The following is a 17,796-nucleotide window of genomic DNA, read 5'->3' on the forward strand; positions in this document are numbered from 1 at the left end:
CATAAGCCATGTTGAAAGTGCAGCTGTCAAAAAGCAAACTAGCTGTGTAGATGGGGTTCTCAGCACCTGGCATTAGTCACTGTCAGAAGATAAAATACTCTGCTAAACAGGTCTTGGGGCTGATCTAGTATGACCATTCTTATGTTGTTAAAATTTAAAAAGTAGCATCTCTTATTCCTGCTTACTTTCTCACCATCTTCTCCCCCAGCAAACCTAATATACACACTAGCAGAAATTTCAGGGGGGACCATGTGAAAAGGGAATAGCATTAAAGAAATGCTTATTTTGCTGCCATTTGTATTACTCAAGTGGTAGGCTGTGATAAATAACACATACACTTTAACTTACGTCAGTGAAATTGAATATAAACAAATACAGGTACTGCCATAGTAAATGGACCACATCTGTTTTACTAATATGTAAATAAGTCAGCAATAATGGCCTATACAATCTAATAATGAAAGGAAATGGTAGTTAGCACAAAGGAGCCTCATGTTGCTTGCTGAAACTTACCTGCCTACCCTGTCTTCTTGCACAGGGAGGACAACTGAACTGTTGTCTGTTGGGGTGTGTTACAGGCATGGGATGATAGATTATTAATATTTTTTAAAACAAAAGTTTGAGTGCATTTTTGTACTAAAATGATCACTTGTAAAACAGCTGATAAATTGTCTATTGCAGCATTCTTCAGTGGATTCTTTTCAACAGTAACCCCTGGCTTTCATGCCATAAGCGCTCTGGGGTTGGCCCTCGTTCTGAAATGGGTCTGTCCCACGGAAGCTCATCACCCGATAAATTATTTTGTTAGTCTTTAAAGTGCTTCATGACTGCTGGTTTGTCCTCTTGGTGTGATGCCCTGTCCTGACAGTATCTAAAGTGCTTTTCCTAGGCACGGGAGTAGTGGCGCAGCGACCCAGATTTTGCAACCACGTAGGAGTCCCGACCGTCCCTGGCCGCTGGCCCTACTACGTCTGGGGCTCCCTGTTGCTGGAGGCTCCGCTGACGACCATGGGGCCCCGACCATCAGCTCAGCAGCCCCGCCCCCGTTCGGGTCCCTGCCGGGGCTGTAAGGAGCACGGAGTTCAACGCGCCTGGTACTGCCGCAACACCCAGACCCGGGGCACGTTTATAACAGCCCCGCTGCAGCCTGCGCGCCACCTCGCAAAGACCGCGGAGCCAGCCCAGCACTCCGCCCATCCGCCTAGACGGGCAGCGAACGCCGGCAACGTCAAGTACCTCCCCGGTGCGCGTGCGCATTGTGCAGGCGGCCGCGAGCCCGCGCACGTCACGTGAGCGCGTCGCCAGGAAATCGATTGTTTACCCAGAAGCCTGTGCGCTTCTTCGAGGTCAGGATCAAGATGGCGGCGAGGGCACCAGGTGAGGAGTCGTTGGTCCCCGTGAGTTGCGTGGTCTTTCCGGTTTCGGGGCTGGGGCTGGGGCTGGGGCTGGGGCTGGGGCTCGGGCTCGGGCTCGGGCTCGGGCTCGGCAGTGGCAGTGGCAGTGGCAGTGCCGGGCTCTGTGCGCGGAGTGAGTGATCCCTTCCAGGCCGCTGTGGGGGCGTTGGGTCTGACCGGGGTGGGTGGGTGGGTGGGGGGTCTGTCCGCATCCCTGTTCCCTCCTCTCCGAGCAGGGGTCCGGGAGAGTTTGTAAACGGGGTAGAGCGCTGCCAGCCTCTCCCGCCTGGTGTCACAACCGTACTCCGCCTTCCCTTCGCTGAGTCATCCCACCTTCCCAGTGTAGTCTGCGGGGGAGCTGTGCGCCCCTTGATCGTACTGCTGTCTCATCAACATTGCGTGGCCGTGTCTAAAGAGCTTTATCAAAATCATCGTCTGTCGCAACCACGGCTCCCCTCTCGTCATCTGTGCCAGGAATCATGTCAGAGGAGGGAGCTGGCACGGTATGCTTTGATCATGATTGCCACTAGCAACGCTATGATGCTTACAATTAGATTGTTTAATGACTTTTTTCTTTTCAGAACTCACATTTAAGATGGTTGATCCATAATTTCTTGAGTCCTCTTTGCCCTTCTCTAGTGCTCTGGGACCTCATCTCTTCCCCTAGCTTCTTGAATCTTCTTAGATTGCTGCAGCTAGTTCCTGAAGTACCTTAGGTGAAGTTTGTTGGGTGTTGCTGATTTGACTATAGTTAACTTCTTAAATATTCTTTCATCTGTTTTGTGTTCTTTAGTCTGGGTTTATGTTCCTGCCTCCTTGCCTGCCTCAGGTCCACACTAATGTGGAAGATCAAATTAAGGTATGCATCTGAGTCCACCTGCCTTAATCCATACTTCTGTGTGGTTTCCACTGTGGGAGGTCAACTTCTCTTATGCTTCACGAGGCACAGGAGAATTAGCGCTGATGGAGACACCCTCTGAGTTTGATTTATCATCAGTTTGTCAATTGGATGTGTCAATCTTCTGCTGAGCGTAGACAACCCCTAATTGTGTTAAGCATCTGGTCATGGTTTTCTAGTGAAGATTGAAGCAAAACAGTCATTCAACATTGTAGCTTCTGTTTTTAGCTTCCCTTTACATGCTTTCCTGCCTTCCTCTTATGTGAATGATTTGTAGCCTTATTGCCAAAACATGTCTCTTGCTAGGTGTAACTCATTTTGTGCCTTTGTATTTCTCAGTATGCTGTCCTATTCTTTTTTTCGTGTGTTCTTAGAAGTTTGTCTGTTTTGGTTTCTTGTAGGGTTCATTTTTGTGCCAACCTATGGGCTTCTGTCAAAGTTCCCTTTGAAACTAGGTTAGACGTATCTTTGTTAGGTTGGTAAATCAGTGCACAAAATACTTTCCCTTCTTGGTCAGGTGAACCATATCTGTTCTGAGCATTCTTTCTTCCCTGAACAGCACCCATGGGACAAGAAACAAAAGCCCTCCTATCACCATGGTACAGAGAGCCACATGTTCCAACTTATACATGTCCCTAACTCTCCCCATTACCCTCAAGTAGGAGGATAGATAAGAATACTCCCCTGTGATGCAGATTCCTTCACCTTTGTTCCCAGAGCCCAGTGGTCTGTACTGATCCTTTCAATATCATCTGTGGTATCATTAGTGCCTATGTGGAACATTCTTTTGTAAAATAATAGAGCTGGAAGGGCTCTCGACAGGTCCAGTCCAGTCCTCTGCCTTCACAGAAGGACCTATCATCCCACCTTTTTTTTTTTTTTTTAATTTTTTAAATTTAATCTGCTCCAGACTCTTGAAAGGCCCCTTCAAGGGTTGAACTCACAACCCTGGGTTTACAAAACCAATGTTCTAATAATGTGAATGAGGAGCATGGGGTGACAATCAGGATAGATGAATCTTGGCAACCTTTCCATAACATAACATCGGAGATGTGGGCTGCAGACAGGCAGTGCTCCTTCTGGGATGCTGTGTCAGGTCCATAAATGGATGCCCCCATTCCCTTTCAAAATGATTTCCCAGCCACCACCACCTATGTCCGTTTGAGAGTGGTGGCTGTGAGCCTTCCAGCCTTGAGGGAAGATGGTCCTTTCCCTAGGACCATTGGGGTTTATTCCTCTCTTCATGTTGCCAGTACAGCTTACTGGTTCTTGACCTTGATGGACAGGGGACCCAGGTGGAGAGTGGAGTACTATCTACTGCAGGAGATGGCCAGGTGCCCATTCTCCTTCCTCTCTGGTAGGGCTGTAATCTTTTTTAGTCCACTAGCATCCTCTTCAGTGTCTTCATGAGCATTGTGTTAATGATGTCTTTGTGCTCCCAGATGAGCCACCTTCTCCAGTGTGGGGCTTACCACTTTGTGACAGAGTCCATGAACAGGAACATGCTGGGTGGCTTCCCCCACCTGACTTTTTTGGGGGGGAGGGGATGGGTATGCAGGCCATATTTCCAGCAAATAAAGACCAGGGTAGAAGCCTCCAGATGCATGTCTGTCCAGGGCTCACAGGTGCAAGAAGAGAAACAGCTAGTGGTGGAGTTGGTTACATGTTTTTCCTCCATTGTGGATTCTTCCTTTCAGAGTGCTTGGGAGAGTGGGGAGCATGGGATCACTGAACACTCCATTTTCCCCTGCTGTTGAGTCATCTGATTAACTTCCATAGCACCCTTGCCACCTGTTTTCAAAAGTTTTTTTTTCTGTCATACTCTGCAACATACATTTTTCATATACAGGTTGAGGCTCTATAGTTCGGCACCATCAGGACCTGAGTGATGCCAAATGAAAGAATTTGCCAGACCACAGAAGATCTATATTGTGTGTCAGTATTACCAACATGTCCACTGCTTACTGGGCTCTTAGACATTTAAGGATAAATTACAGCTAAATGACAGCACAGAACAATAAGAGCCAGGATGGGTGGCTGTAAACAAACTATTGGAGACTATGGGAAACTTGGCCACACCAATGGCCAAGTGGTCATCTGGCTATCTAAAATCATTACAGATGTTGCTGGACAAGAGAGTGCCAGACTAGAAAGGTTCAGCCTGTATTTTTAAGGAACTCATCAGCATTCTCTCTCTCTTTCATCTGTCCCACACAAACCTACCTCCCTTGGAAACCTCTTGGCGTGCTACAGTTAAGATTCGTCTAGGATCTTAAGGCCCATGATTGCTTATCTGAAGAATAGAAAAATATATTTTCCGTTTGTTTACTTTGTGTATTTGGTTTTCAGGTGAGCTTTTCAACAGAGGATCAACAGGAAAAAGCAACACAAAAATTTACTATTGCCCCCCCCCCGCCCCAGTGACATTTGAGACTGATAGTTTCCATTCTACAACTTGGTTTTCTTTTAGGCGGAAGGGGAGCAGTGGTTACCCAATTTTATTGAACACCCAAAATATTTTTTTTTATTTTCTACTAAACATCATTTCAATTGGTGTAGTTTCTTTTAACATAGAAATATTTGTTTATGATGTTACAGTGACTTGTAAAAACAGCTAAATTTCTTGATACTATCAATGCTCTAAAATGTCTAATTACTTCTGTTTCAGCTCTGCTGTAATGTTCAGGAGCTTTTATTTCACAGTGATAGCTAGAGACATGCTGTACGTTGAAAGCTGGAGTTTTCAGAGATAATTAATTAGTGCTGCTTCTGGAAGCAGACACTAAAATAATATTGTACTGAAGAGTGGGTGGTGGTGGTGGGGAGAAACATCTTCTAGCAGAAATGCTAGAGAAAATACACAAATATAAACAAGTAATATTGGAAAACATTGTGTCTCTGTGAGTAGTCAAAAACAGAGCAGTGGTGTAGAGCAATGGTTCCCAACCTCTTCAGTAACACAGCACACGTCAATGTGACAGACAATTCCACGGAACATACACTTTTCAGCTGAATCGATTGCTCATAAACATCACATTTACTATATTTATGGTTGTTTACTGGAGGAGTTCGCAACACAGTAGTGCATTAAAAAGGTAGAAAGTATGGTAAGACAACCTTGGAATAGCCAGGAAATCTTGCGTGATCAACAAGCTAAACAGGGATCAAATGCATTAATGATTCAAGTCTACCACAGAATATGCTGTCTTAGACAGCGAGCACAGGCATATTTTCAAAATATGCTCAGTGCCGTGCTAGGGATGTTGAGTAGACAGGTAACCACTGAAAACTTCAGCAGTATTCGATTACTCACTAGTGAGGGAGGTGGCTCCAAAATGCGGGCTCCCCTTGCCATCAGTCCATTAGAGACAGAATGTGGCATTTAAAGCATGTCCTAACTCCAACAAGCTCCCACCCTCCCACTTGCCACAGCAGGGAGTCGGGGTGGGCTCCCTGCTGGCTCGTTTGGGCCAGGAAGCAGCATTTCAGTTTCCTCCCAGCACGAACGGGATCCTGGGGGCGTTGGCATTTCCCCTCATGGTGGCTCTTTGCAGAGCAAGCTGGGACTCAGGCAGCCTTGCTGCACGAGCCCCAGCTGGGCTTGGGTTGTCAATTCCCCCCCACCCTCTCCACAGTGGTCTGCAAAGAGCCGCAGTGAGGAGAAATTGATTAAATTTCATGGCACACTAGTGTAGGGCGTATTTGTATTCCTGATGTGTTATGATGGATCTTTATATTGTCATTAGTTCCCAGCATAAGTCTATGGGGTTTTTGGTAATACTTTGAGAGCTTGTTTAATAAGGCAGATATCAAAATGAGTATTATGAAAGTACTATAGACTATGTGTTCCACACAGTCTTAAAAACACTGAAGATGGAAAGAAAAGTAGATGTGGTGTAGGCTAGATTAATCTCATAATTTAACATGTAAGTCTGCACAGTAGAGTGGATAATAAAATATTTGAATATTAACCTGCTGCTGGTGATCAACCAGTGTTTTAATCCTACTCCTGAATTAACAGAGATTGCTTTCAGTTTCAGCAAGTGGTCGACTGTTAGAAGGCATTCGCAAATGGTACTACAATGCAGCTGGATTCAATAAACTTGGTAGGTATCTTAATTTTTTTAAGAGATGAAAACAGTGAACATTGTGTACATCCATTTTCTGTATAAAGGACCTTTCTAGGTGTTTAAAGTTAATTTCAGAACCAACATATTTGTATTCAGTTAAAGCATGTCTTATGTATCAGTTAGCCACATTCTTGTGTTGCAGTTGTGAAAATGTTAATTTGCATTAGCACTTGAGTGCTGATACTTGCCAATGTGATGAACAATCTATCTCTTCTGCAATGTCTTACAGTAGCAACTGTAACTTGCTTCTGTACAACTAAGAGCTCAAGTATAAGTGGAAGGGTGCTGGAAGAGGTAGTTTCAGGAAAACACCTTGAGCAATCTGGAACTCTGTCCCAAAGAAGATCAAGAGTCCAGTCCTCATTATCCTGAGACCTTACTATAAAATTCACCTCTTGAAGGCTCTTACTTGACTATCTTAATCATCATTTGGAATCAGGAGTTTATCCAATAGAATTGGATGTGGCCACAAAAAGAGTTGCCAAAAATCAAATCAGCAGTAGATGGAAGTGTGCTCACTGGGAGTGTGTAATTTTGGTGGTATGAACTGTAGAAATAGGATAAGGTGAAATAAACTGTTACGAAGATGTTGGTGTAATTCTCAGGAGACAGCTTTACTACGTTTTCATCCATAAAATAACACCTTGCTTTGGTATAATTTCCTTACATTTGTTCAGCGTGAGTCCATGTGAACCGTGTACCAGCTAATCTAGTTTCTGAATGGTTGATAGTTTATTCAGTGACTCTGCAGATGGTTGATCTCATGACTGTGCAGATTCCTTTTTAATGCCCTTCTATTGGGCATTGAGTCAATTTATTTGTGAAAGGTGAAAGAGAGACATTTTCCATTTATCAATAGAAAAGACAGAATGATTGTTCAAGATTGCATACACCATTGCTCTTTTCCCTCGAGGGGTGAGATGTCTTTTCAGAGGTTTTTAGGCCTGTTCATCTTCAGGCCTGTTCATCTTCAGACTTGTTCTTCTCACTTCTGCTCAGATTGTTAACAGACAGTCCTACTAGTTTTGTCAACAGGTTTTTATGGTGGACTTATGTCCATTGGGACCTGGAACGGTGTACCTCATTTTATATTGGTCACCAAACTTCCGTGAGATAGCAATACTTGGACTCAGTTTGAACTGATGGTCACTTCAGTAGACTGTATATCTCATTAACAATCCATTAAACTGTGTAGATCCTGTTTAGTGGGTCCTCAATAAACTGTACTGAGCTAGACACTTATGTTGCATTACAGAAACTCAGAAGAAATATCCTAGTCTACAGGGATGTGGTAGGTAAATTTTACTTTGAGGATCTGTCCGTTAAGATTAAAATTATAGTAATTTATAGAGTTTAGATACACTGCCACAGGGTCAGTACTCTCAGCCTTGCAAGTGAACAGCTTTGTCTCGGTTCACTTATTTTCCATTGTAGCAGCAAGGGATCATTAGCTTCTGATGGTATTGATACTGTGGTCAGAATCAATGTTTTTGGAGAAGGGGATATTTCTGTTTGATTCTTTTGGGGCTTATCTGCACTATGACCTTCCTTCAAAGGAAGGATGGCAATTAGGCTGTTGGGAGTTTACTGATGAAGTGCTGCCATGCATAGGTAGCACTTCATTAAGCAAATTCCCCGCTGGACCTTTGAAGGGCTGGGGCATAAAGAGACTTTGAAGTTGCCCCGGCACTTCGAAGTACCAGTGGGTGAGCCGTGACTAGACACGTGCCAGTACTTCAAAGTTTAAAACTTCCAAGTTGCCTTGGGGGGGAATTTGCTTAATGAAGTGCTGTGTATGCACCGCAGCACTTCATTAGTAAACTCACAACACCCTAATTGCCATCCCTCCTTCGAAGGAAGGTGGTAGTGTAGACAAGGCCTTGGTCTATCTTCCTCCTACTAAAACTGATTGGTTTGCCATCCTGTTTGCGGAGGCATCCTCTGATCTGTCTGTCTTAATGCATCAACTTAGAAATATTGGGAAGTAGGACCTTGTACAGAATGAGACCTTACAAACCCCATTGCACTCAAAGGAAATAATTGAATCAACATAGCATGCTGCACTGTTATGATCTGAGTATGTAGTGTCATTGAAGAGTGAAAGGCATAACAAGTGGGGTTCCACAGAGATTTGTTTTGGGACCAGTTCTGTTTCACTCTTCAGTGACATTACGTACTCAGATCATAACATACAAAGAATGAACAGGAAGAAGAAAGTTGCCAGAATCTATTTGTGAGTATGTCTCACTGTACAGTAACATTAATCTTCCTAGTTTGTAACTGAAAGAACCTACTATTCCTATGTTATGTTGAATTCAAGATTTTTTGGTACTTCCTGTTTTTTCTTATGAAAAAGCAAAACTGCAATTTGTGTGCATGCGTGCATATATGGAGATCAGTGGTTGTTTAATATCTTGCTTTGTAGAACAATGGTTACTCTTTGCATGGAGTGGTAATAGGGTAAGTTTTGCTTCCCTAAGTATTTGTGTTTGTATAGTGCATTCTAAATTCAAATTGCTATTTAAATATTAACTAAAATTAAGATTTTGACGCTATCAACACTAGGATTGGCAATTCAATATGAAAAAAATGTTACAGGATTAATGCGAGATGATACAATATATGAAAATGAAGATGTAAAAGCAGCATTGAAGAGGCTTCCAGAAAATGTTTATAATGAAAGACTGTTTCGCATCAAGAGAGCCCTGGATTTAAGTATGAGACAACAAATTCTTCCTCAAGAACAGTGGGTGAAATATGAAGAGGTATGTGTACATATTTTTTGTTAAATATAAGTAGTCATCTGTTCTCACTTAAAATGTTTGTTTCTTAAGTTGTATGAATGTGGCCCTTGTGTACAAGTTTGTCTATGTTCTGTCAAATGAAAACAATGCATTTTTATTGGACAGAAGACAACCTACTAAGCCTTGATCAGTGCTTACCATGTGCTTAATTACATTCATATGCACAGTCCTGCTGTGGTCTATGGACTATTTGCATGGGTAATGTAGAAGTATATAAATGTTTGTGAGATATTTAGAATTTGAACTTGTACCTTACAGCATGCATTTAATTACTAGTATTTTACTTTTGGTCAATGCACTAACATTTGTAGGGTGTGTCTACACTGGCACAAATCTTCAAAATATCCATACTAATGGCCATTTCGAAGTTTACTAATGAGGCGCTGAACTGAATATTCAGCGCCTCATTAGCATTAGGACGCTTCCGGCAGCGGCACTTCGAAAGGACCCCGCACCTTTTGAAATCACCTTATTCCGATCAGTGATTGGGATAAGGGGATTTCAAAAGGTGCTGGTCTTTTCAAAAAGGACCCCTGTGTAGCCGCGCCGAGCTGCGCACTTTCGAAAGCAGTGCTTTCGAAGTGCCGCAGCCAGAAGCGTCGTAATGCTAATGAGGCGCTGAATATTCAATTTAGCGCCCCATTAGTAATCTTCGAAATATGTCTATTTCAAAGATATGCCCGTGTAGACAGTCATAAGGAATGGTGAAAGGGAGAACAGCAAAATAAAGACAATGGATTTCAGGAAAGCAGATCTTGGTAAACTCAGAACTGGTAGGTAAGGTCCCATGGGAGGCAAGACTAAGGGGAAGAAAACTGAAGAGAGTTGGCAGGTTTTCAAGGGGCCATTACTAAGGGCCCAAAAGCATGCTATGCCACTGCATGGGAAAGATAGAAAATATGATGAAAGACCACCTTAGCTTAGCCAGGAGATCTTGCACAATCTCAAAATCAAAAAGGAGTCATATTAAAAAGTGGAAATCAGGAGAAATCACGAAGGATGAATATAAGCAAACAATACGTGTATGCAGGGGCAAAACTAGAAAGGCAAAGGCACAAAATGAACTCAAACTAGCTAGAGACATAAAGGGTAACAAGACATTCTCTAAATATATTAGAAGCAAGAGGAAGACCAAGAATGGAGTAGGCCCACTGCATAGTGAGGATGGAGAAAAATCGGGAAACCTAGAAATGGCATAGGTGCTTAATGACTTTGCTTCAGTCTTCACCAAGAAGTCTCATGCAGAAACATCTAATGTAGTGAATGCTAGTGGGAAGGGCGTAGGTATAGATTATACTTTAAAAAAAAAAAAAAAAAAGTTACCTAATTTTTCTAAGTAATTTGTATCTGCAAGTTACCAGGACCTGACGAAAAGCATCCTAGAATACTCAAGGAGGTGATAGCAGGGGTATTGGAACCTTCAGCTATCATCTTTGAAAAGTGCTAGAAGTTGGGAGAGATTCCAGAAGACTAGAAAAGGGCAAATTTAGTGCCCATCTATAAAAAGGGAAAAAAGAATAATCCAGGAAACTGCAGACCAGTCATTTTAACTTCTGTACTGGGAAAGATAACGGAGCAAGTAAAGAAGGAATTGATCTGCAAATATCTGGAAGAAAATAAGGGGATAGCTAACAGCCAGCATGGATTTGTAAAGAACAGATCATGCCAGACCAATCTGATAGCTTTCTTTGATACGATAACAAGCCTTGTGAATAAGGGAGAAGCTGTGGATGTGATACCCAGATTTTAGTAAGGCATTTGATATGATCTCACATGAACTTCTTATCAATAAACTGGGCAAATACAACCTAGATGGGGGTACTATAAGGTGGGTGCATAACTGGCTGGATAACCATTCTCAGAGAGTAGTTATTAATGATTTGCAGTCATGCTGGAAGGGCATAACAAGTGGGGTTCCACAGAGCTTTGTTTTGGGACCAGTTGTGTTCAGTGTCTTCATCAGCAATACAGATATTGACATAGAAAGTATGCTTATTAAGTTTGCAGATTATACCAAGCTAGGAGGGGTTGCAACTGCTTTGAAGGATAGGGTCATAATTCAAAATCATCTGGACAGACTGAAGAAGTGTTCTGAGGTAAACAAGGTGAAGTTTAATAAGGACAAATGCAAAGTACTCCACTTAGGAAGGCACAGTCTGTTTCATACATACAGAATGGGAAGCGACTATCTAGGAAGGAGTAGTGCAAAAAGTGATTTAGGAGTCATAGTGGACCACAAGCAAAATACGAGTCAACAGTGCGATGCTGTTGCAAGAAAAGCAAACATGATTCTGGGATGCATTAACAGGAGTGTGGAGAGCAAGGCATGAGAAGTCATTCTTCTGCTCTACTCAGTGCTCGTTAGACCTCAACTGGAGTATTGTGTCCAGTTCTGGGCACCACATTTTAAGAAAGAAGTGAAGGCCTAGAGAAGGGTAACAAGAATGATTAAAGGTCTAGCGAACATGAGTTATTAGGGAAGACAGAACTGGGCTTGTTTAGTTTAGAAAAGAGAACTTAGAGGGGACATGATAGCGGTTTCCAAGTACCTAAGTATTTTCAGGTACTTTTCAGTTTAGAAAAGAGGAGGCTGAGGGGAGGGACATGATAGAAGTATATAAAATTATGACAGGTGTGGAGAGGGTGAATAAGGAGGAGTTGTTTACTTGTGCCCATAATACAAGAACTAGAGGACACCAAATGAAATTAATGGGTATCTGGTTTAAAACTAATAAAAGAGAGTTCTTCTTCACTCAGTGCATAGTTAACCTGTGGAACTCCTTGCCAGAGGAGACTGTGAAGGCTAGGACTGTAACAGGATTTAAGAAAGAACTAGATAAATTCATGGAGGCTAGGTCCATAAAAGGCTATTAGCCAAGGGTAGGAACAGTATCCCTGGCCTCTGATTGTCAGAGGTTGGAGATGGATGGCAGGAGACAAATCGCTTGATCATTGTCTTCAGTTCCCCCCTCCCTGGGGCACCTGGCACTGGCCACTGTTGGCAGACAGGCTACTGGGCTGGATGGACCTTTGGTCTGACCCAGTATGGCTGTTCTTATGTTCTAAGAGAGGGTTACAAGGAGAAGGGAGAAAAACTGTTGTTCTTGGCCTCTGAGGATAGGACAAGGAGCAATGGGCTTAAACTGCAACAAGGGAGGTTTAGGTTGGACATTACGAAAATCTTCCTAACTCAGGGTGGTTAAATGCTGGAATAAATTGTCTAGAGAGGTTGTGGAATCTCCATCACTGGCGATATTTAAGATCAGATTAGATAGACATCTATTGGGGATGGTGTAGACAGTGCTTGGTCCTGCTGTGAGGGCAGGGGACTGGACTCAGTGACCTCTCAAGGTCCTTTCTGAGTTCTAGTTTTCAGTGATTCTGTGATTTTTTTTTTTTTTTTTCTTGCACCGCTTAGAAACTTGACTATCTAACTTCAATTATAAACTTGGAATTTTTACTGTTGTGCAGTTTAGAAAATGATGTTCTAACAAGGCATAATGTAACTAATGTTGTATACTGTAAAAATCTCCAGATAAGACGAGCATATCTTGATACTTTGAGTGCTTTTTATTTTGCACAAAACGATTCTGAACCGAATATTTCATTTTTAAAATGGTCTGTGGAGATTGGGAGGAGTGGAAAACTGTTTAAAGGAGAACTCCAATGTTATATGAAAGATTCCAGACCTAGTTATGATTTAAAATATATGGTTAGCATGGACTTTTTTTTAAAACCTCTTAAATGTATCACACTTCGGCTGTATCTACAGTAGCAAGTTTTTTTGAAAGATTGTTTTGAAAGAAAGGGGCTCTTTCGAAAGATCCCATGTCTACTTGCAAAGAATCCCTTCAAAAGTAAATCAAAAGAACGCAGCTCTCCTTTCAAAAGTATTCTTCCACTCCTGTTTCAGGAAGAACAGCTTCTTTCAAAAGTGTGTGTGTGTGTGTGTGTGTGTGCGTGTGCGCGCGCGCGCGCGTGCGTGCGTGCCTGTACACTCTTTAAAAAAAATCTTTCAAAAGAGCTCTGCAATGTAGGCATAGCCTAAAGGTGTAGCAATGCTGTGTGATTTTGCTCCATGCAGTTGCCACTTATTCACATATTTAGAAGGTTATACTAAGTATAAATTCAGTGACCTGTTTAGTGAGCTTCCTTGCTACATGATTAACAGCAATTATGGATATTAAAGCTCAACTACCATGTAACAGTTCAGTAATTGCAAGCCAGCTACTCTGTATTTGTGTATTTAATGGTCATCACATGCAGTATACTACCTTAAAAAGAAATCATTTGAATTGAAAAGGTTTGCACTTGAAAATTTATAAATGCCATATTTGTGTTCACTAGGCAACCTTAATTCTGCTGTTTTGCGTGCGGGCATTATAGTAGCATGAGATTTAATGATTAGGCTGCTTGTTTTCCCACAGGACTCCTGCCTCATTCACTGATCTGAATTTGAGTGATGGTGGTTTAGTGCTTTTTTGTTTTTTTAAAACATTTTCTAAATGGAAAGTTTAGCACAAATTCTGGTTGAAGCTGTAACATCCATCACAATCATGTATCTAGATTTGAATCCCAGACTCTCAGCATTGCTGCATGCTTGACCTATAGGACTGACTACGTTAACAGACAGCAGGAGAAGTCTGTTCTCATAGACCCTAAGGTCATATGGCACCATAATGATCTAGTATGACCTATTGTACATTGCAGATCACAAAACATCACTCACCATCAGTAAACCTCAGTAATTCAGCCAGAAGTTAAGGAAGTTCCTATTCCAAAGAGTGGGGAGGAAGGGGCTGCTGGCACCATATGGTAGATTTGGGAGAACCTGCCCAGGCAGTTTCCCTCTCTCTTTTCCCCAAGAGATGGGCATTCCCCACTGTGTCTCACTTTTCCCTCCATGGGTGAGATGGAACTGCATAGTGCACATGCTGGTTCTAGAGTTATAGCAGCTGGTGGTCAGAGTGAGTAAGCACCATCTCTATTTTTAGCTCTGGTTCTACATCGCTGTGACAGCTCCTAGGTATCAGCATGGTTGCTGGCCTTTAGCATGATCGACAATCTCATGAAACAGTATGATCTCCTAAACTATGCTGGATGAGATTTATGTTGGATAAAAGAGTAAAAACTCTGCTTATCAAAGCCAAACTACTTGGCACGCTTACAAAATATGAAAAGGAGTTGTTCATTGTAAAACATTGTGGTGCATGGTCTAATTAGGATAATTCACTCTAAAATAACAAATTGGCAAGGAAACTAGAGTTAGTTCTTATACTACCTTGAGGATAACTTGTAAAAGTTAAAAATATGCCCCCCCCCAAACATCTGCAGCAGGATATTGATCACAATGATCCATTCTGTTCTTGGAGTCTTAACAGTAGGAGCTTCTGGATCTTATCTGAGATGGCTGGGTCTTTCATGACCTGCTTTTTAGTGTGCCGGGGGCTTCTTTCAGGAATGAGAGAGATTAAAGCAAACTGTTGGGGTATTGGAAGGGTGTGCAAAACTGATCACTGTTGCACTGGCTGGAGAAGTAGCTATCCAAATGGAAAATATTTGGAGAATTGAGAGAGGAAGATTAGAATTGCTTATGTACAGCACTGATGCTTAAATCTATTGTCCTACAGATTATGGATTGTTTAAGTGACTAAACACAGCTGGACAGATTCAGAACAGTTATATGTAATTATGAAACTATTTCTTGGATGCTGCTTCTGCAGTTCAGAGAGTGGATTGGCAGAAACTGAAGGGTATTTAAAGTTTGACATACAAAGAAATGTTGTTCTACCGATTTAAAAAAAGAGTTTAGTTGAGCTATGTAAGTTGGCTTTTGAATTATTGATCACGTGGAACTCAAGTTCACCCATAAAATAGCTAAAACCATCTGAATAACGAAGGAGTCTCTAAAGTGTAGAATGACAGTCAAAGCCTACCTATGTCACTAGAGCATACTGGGTATTGAGCAATGAGCTGGAAAAATGCCTGAGCCTTTGCTATGGAAGACATTCAAGAGGGTTTTACTCAAAGGTGATAGGATTGCCTAGGTGTAGGTGAAAGCATGATTTGGCCTGTTAATGGTAGTGAGGTGCGAGAAGGTAGATCACAGATTGCCTATCACAGAGCAAGTTAAATTTGCAGGAATTGCCACTAGAAGCTTTATTACTTGCCCTTTAAGCGAGGCACGGTTTGATATGAACTTGAGAGAAACACAGTTTGCTATTTTCAGCTGCACTTAGTGTAAAATTTCTTGCATGTTTAAAAACAAATCTGTTCTGTTTTAGGATGAAAAGTATCTTGAACCATACCTGAAAGAGGTAATCCGTGAAAGACTTGAAAGAGAAGAGTGGGAGAAGAAGTAACTGCTGAGGAGATACTTCATGCAAAACACTGCATTTCTTTCTAATGTATTTTAAAGTTATGATAAAAATCAGTAGAGAGGAAAATCTGAGGCTGAAGAAACACTTTGTTCACTGAATTTCAGTCCAACTAAAATAAACATATCAAAGTACAAAATCTATTTGGAGACTTTTTTATAAATTATAACAAACCAGTGTTCAGACCTTTCTTACTGTCAGATATATGGCATATCACCACATGAATATGTAGCCTTCATTCCAGCCTCTTGATTCATACTCTTGTCATAGTACAGCTGCTTCCTGCAGCTGGGAGAGTAGGTAAGCAAAAATTTTTCGGGTGTTTATGCCATCTCTTCTCGTTAATTTATAAAGGGGATATTTATGCACAGTGTGATAGGCTTATACCTTCATTGCCTCACCTCCCTGGAGACAGGAATACTATGATGCATGCCGGATTACTTATTCAACAGCATTATGTAACTTTGTGTACCCAGGCACATGGAATACTAAAATAATGGAAATTCAATGATTTGTTAATCACAGAATAAAGATAATTACTCAGTTTTATTAATGTCCTAGTCACTCCGTTCATGTACTAAATCCTGAACTACACTTTAGAATAGCTATCTTCTGTGATTGGTAACATGGGTAGGTCTAGTTCTAGATACTTGAAATTTTACAATATGTTACTGGGTTAGAGTGGTTTACTCTAATACCTTTTCTAGAAACTAACTTTAAATGCGACATATTTCCTCCTTCCTTGCTCTGCCCAAAGTTAGTCTATGTTCAAGATGCTGATCTCAAGTATAAATGTGTAGCTGTTTAACACATATGCAGTTTAGGCATGGAGGCAGTAACATATTTTTGTGAAGCTACAGCATCTTCAAAACAGGTGAAGTTCAAATATGGATGTTTGTAAAATTTAAAACTTGACTATGTCTAATGCTTTCCTGCATTTTTTGTCAACACATGTCTCTCAATTACATGCACATGCAGGTTCATTGACATACACAAGTCTTGCACAGATAGTAACAAGATGTGCAGAAATAGTGAATGTTTGTGGTCTGTAGAAAGATCAAAAAAGCAAGGCAAAGCCAAGAGGATTACCTATTAATTCTATAAAAACAAATTCATTAAAAAAAGTTTGGTGCAAGCCAAGTGTACTGGAGGTAGGGTTAGTTTGGCCTATGTACTAGAGCACAGGGCTGGGATTTGAGTTGTTTGCCAGGCTTTGCCGTTCGCTTGTTTGTCACCTTTATCAAGTCATGTTCCCTTTATGCTTCAGTTTCCTCATCTGTAAATTAGGGGTCATGTTTCTTTTGTAAGGAGTTTTGAGCTCAGTGGATGAAGAACTTAAGAGTTAGGTATTTCGAAAGTGGATGTATAAAAGTGTCCCACACAGGATGCAGAGGTATGGTGGCGAGCATCTCAGACTGAGATGAAGACGTTTTCACCATGCCATCTGGTGTGTATAGCCCAATAAAAATTCAGCAAAGCTTCCAGTTATTTTCTTGCTGCACTAAAGATATTCCTGCTGTTACAGATGTGCAAATGAAAGATGAATGTGCCTTCTTATAAATCTCTATAAAAAGAAGGCCTGGAAGATGGTTAGACTTTTAAGTATTGAGGTAACCAGGAATGTCTAGTCTGCTTTTCCTGGGAGGTTCATAAGTGGAATTGGTGCTCTGATGGTCTAATCTTATTTTTAGAAAAGTCTTAGGTGTTTGTAGGTGGAAGTTAAATAGCTGTTTGAACAAGTCTAAATAGTCTCAGGGGGTGGGGGGACAACTTTTGAATTAAATGATTCTATTTTGGTAGTGCAATATCTTAATCCTACCACAGGTCGCTAAAGTAGTGGAGGTTTCTGTTTTCTTAAGTGGCTGGACGTTCTGAGTGCTGAAAGTGAGATGCCATGAAGTGGCCTGACTCTAGACCAGGGATCAGCAACCCCCTGGCACATGTGCCAAGAGTGGCACATGAGCCAATTTTCATCGGCACAGGAGGTGGGAGCTCAGCCCCACCCATCCTCCATGCAGTCAGGAATTTGCTCAAAGCCATGCTGCCTGTGGATTCACAAAAGACAGCTAAAGCTATCAACCACCACCTAAACAGTAAAGCTCTGCATCTTTATTAACAAAGCTGTTGTAAGTAGGGCTATTAGTGACTTTAAAAATTATCCCTAGCTCTTGGACCAGACAGAGGTCAAATTTC

The 17,796-nt window shown here is 41.7% G+C and overlaps 1 protein-coding gene across 2 annotated transcripts; it reads left to right on the forward strand.

The window, feature by feature from the left end:
- Positions 1-1,299: 1,299 nt before the first annotated feature.
- UQCRB (ubiquinol-cytochrome c reductase binding protein) lies at positions 1,300-16,152 on the forward strand. 2 transcript variants are annotated; one of them, XM_074986907.1, is made up of 4 exons: positions 1,300-1,377; positions 6,327-6,398; positions 9,021-9,187; positions 15,511-16,152. In XM_074986907.1, the coding sequence occupies exons 1-4, from the start codon at positions 1,359-1,361 to the stop codon at positions 15,586-15,588; spliced, it is 336 nt and encodes a 111-aa protein (XP_074843008.1). In that variant the 5' UTR covers positions 1,300-1,358; the 3' UTR covers positions 15,589-16,152. The 2 variants fall into 2 exon arrangements, with proteins under 2 accessions (XP_074843008.1, XP_074843009.1); XM_074986908.1 differs by having other exon boundaries at positions 1,333-1,397.
- Positions 16,153-17,796: the final 1,644 nt, after the last annotated feature.

The sequence above is a fragment of the Carettochelys insculpta genome, chromosome 2 (assembly GCF_033958435.1).
Source record: "Carettochelys insculpta isolate YL-2023 chromosome 2, ASM3395843v1, whole genome shotgun sequence".
In the NCBI taxonomy this organism is placed as follows: Eukaryota; Metazoa; Chordata; order Testudines; family Carettochelyidae; genus Carettochelys; species Carettochelys insculpta.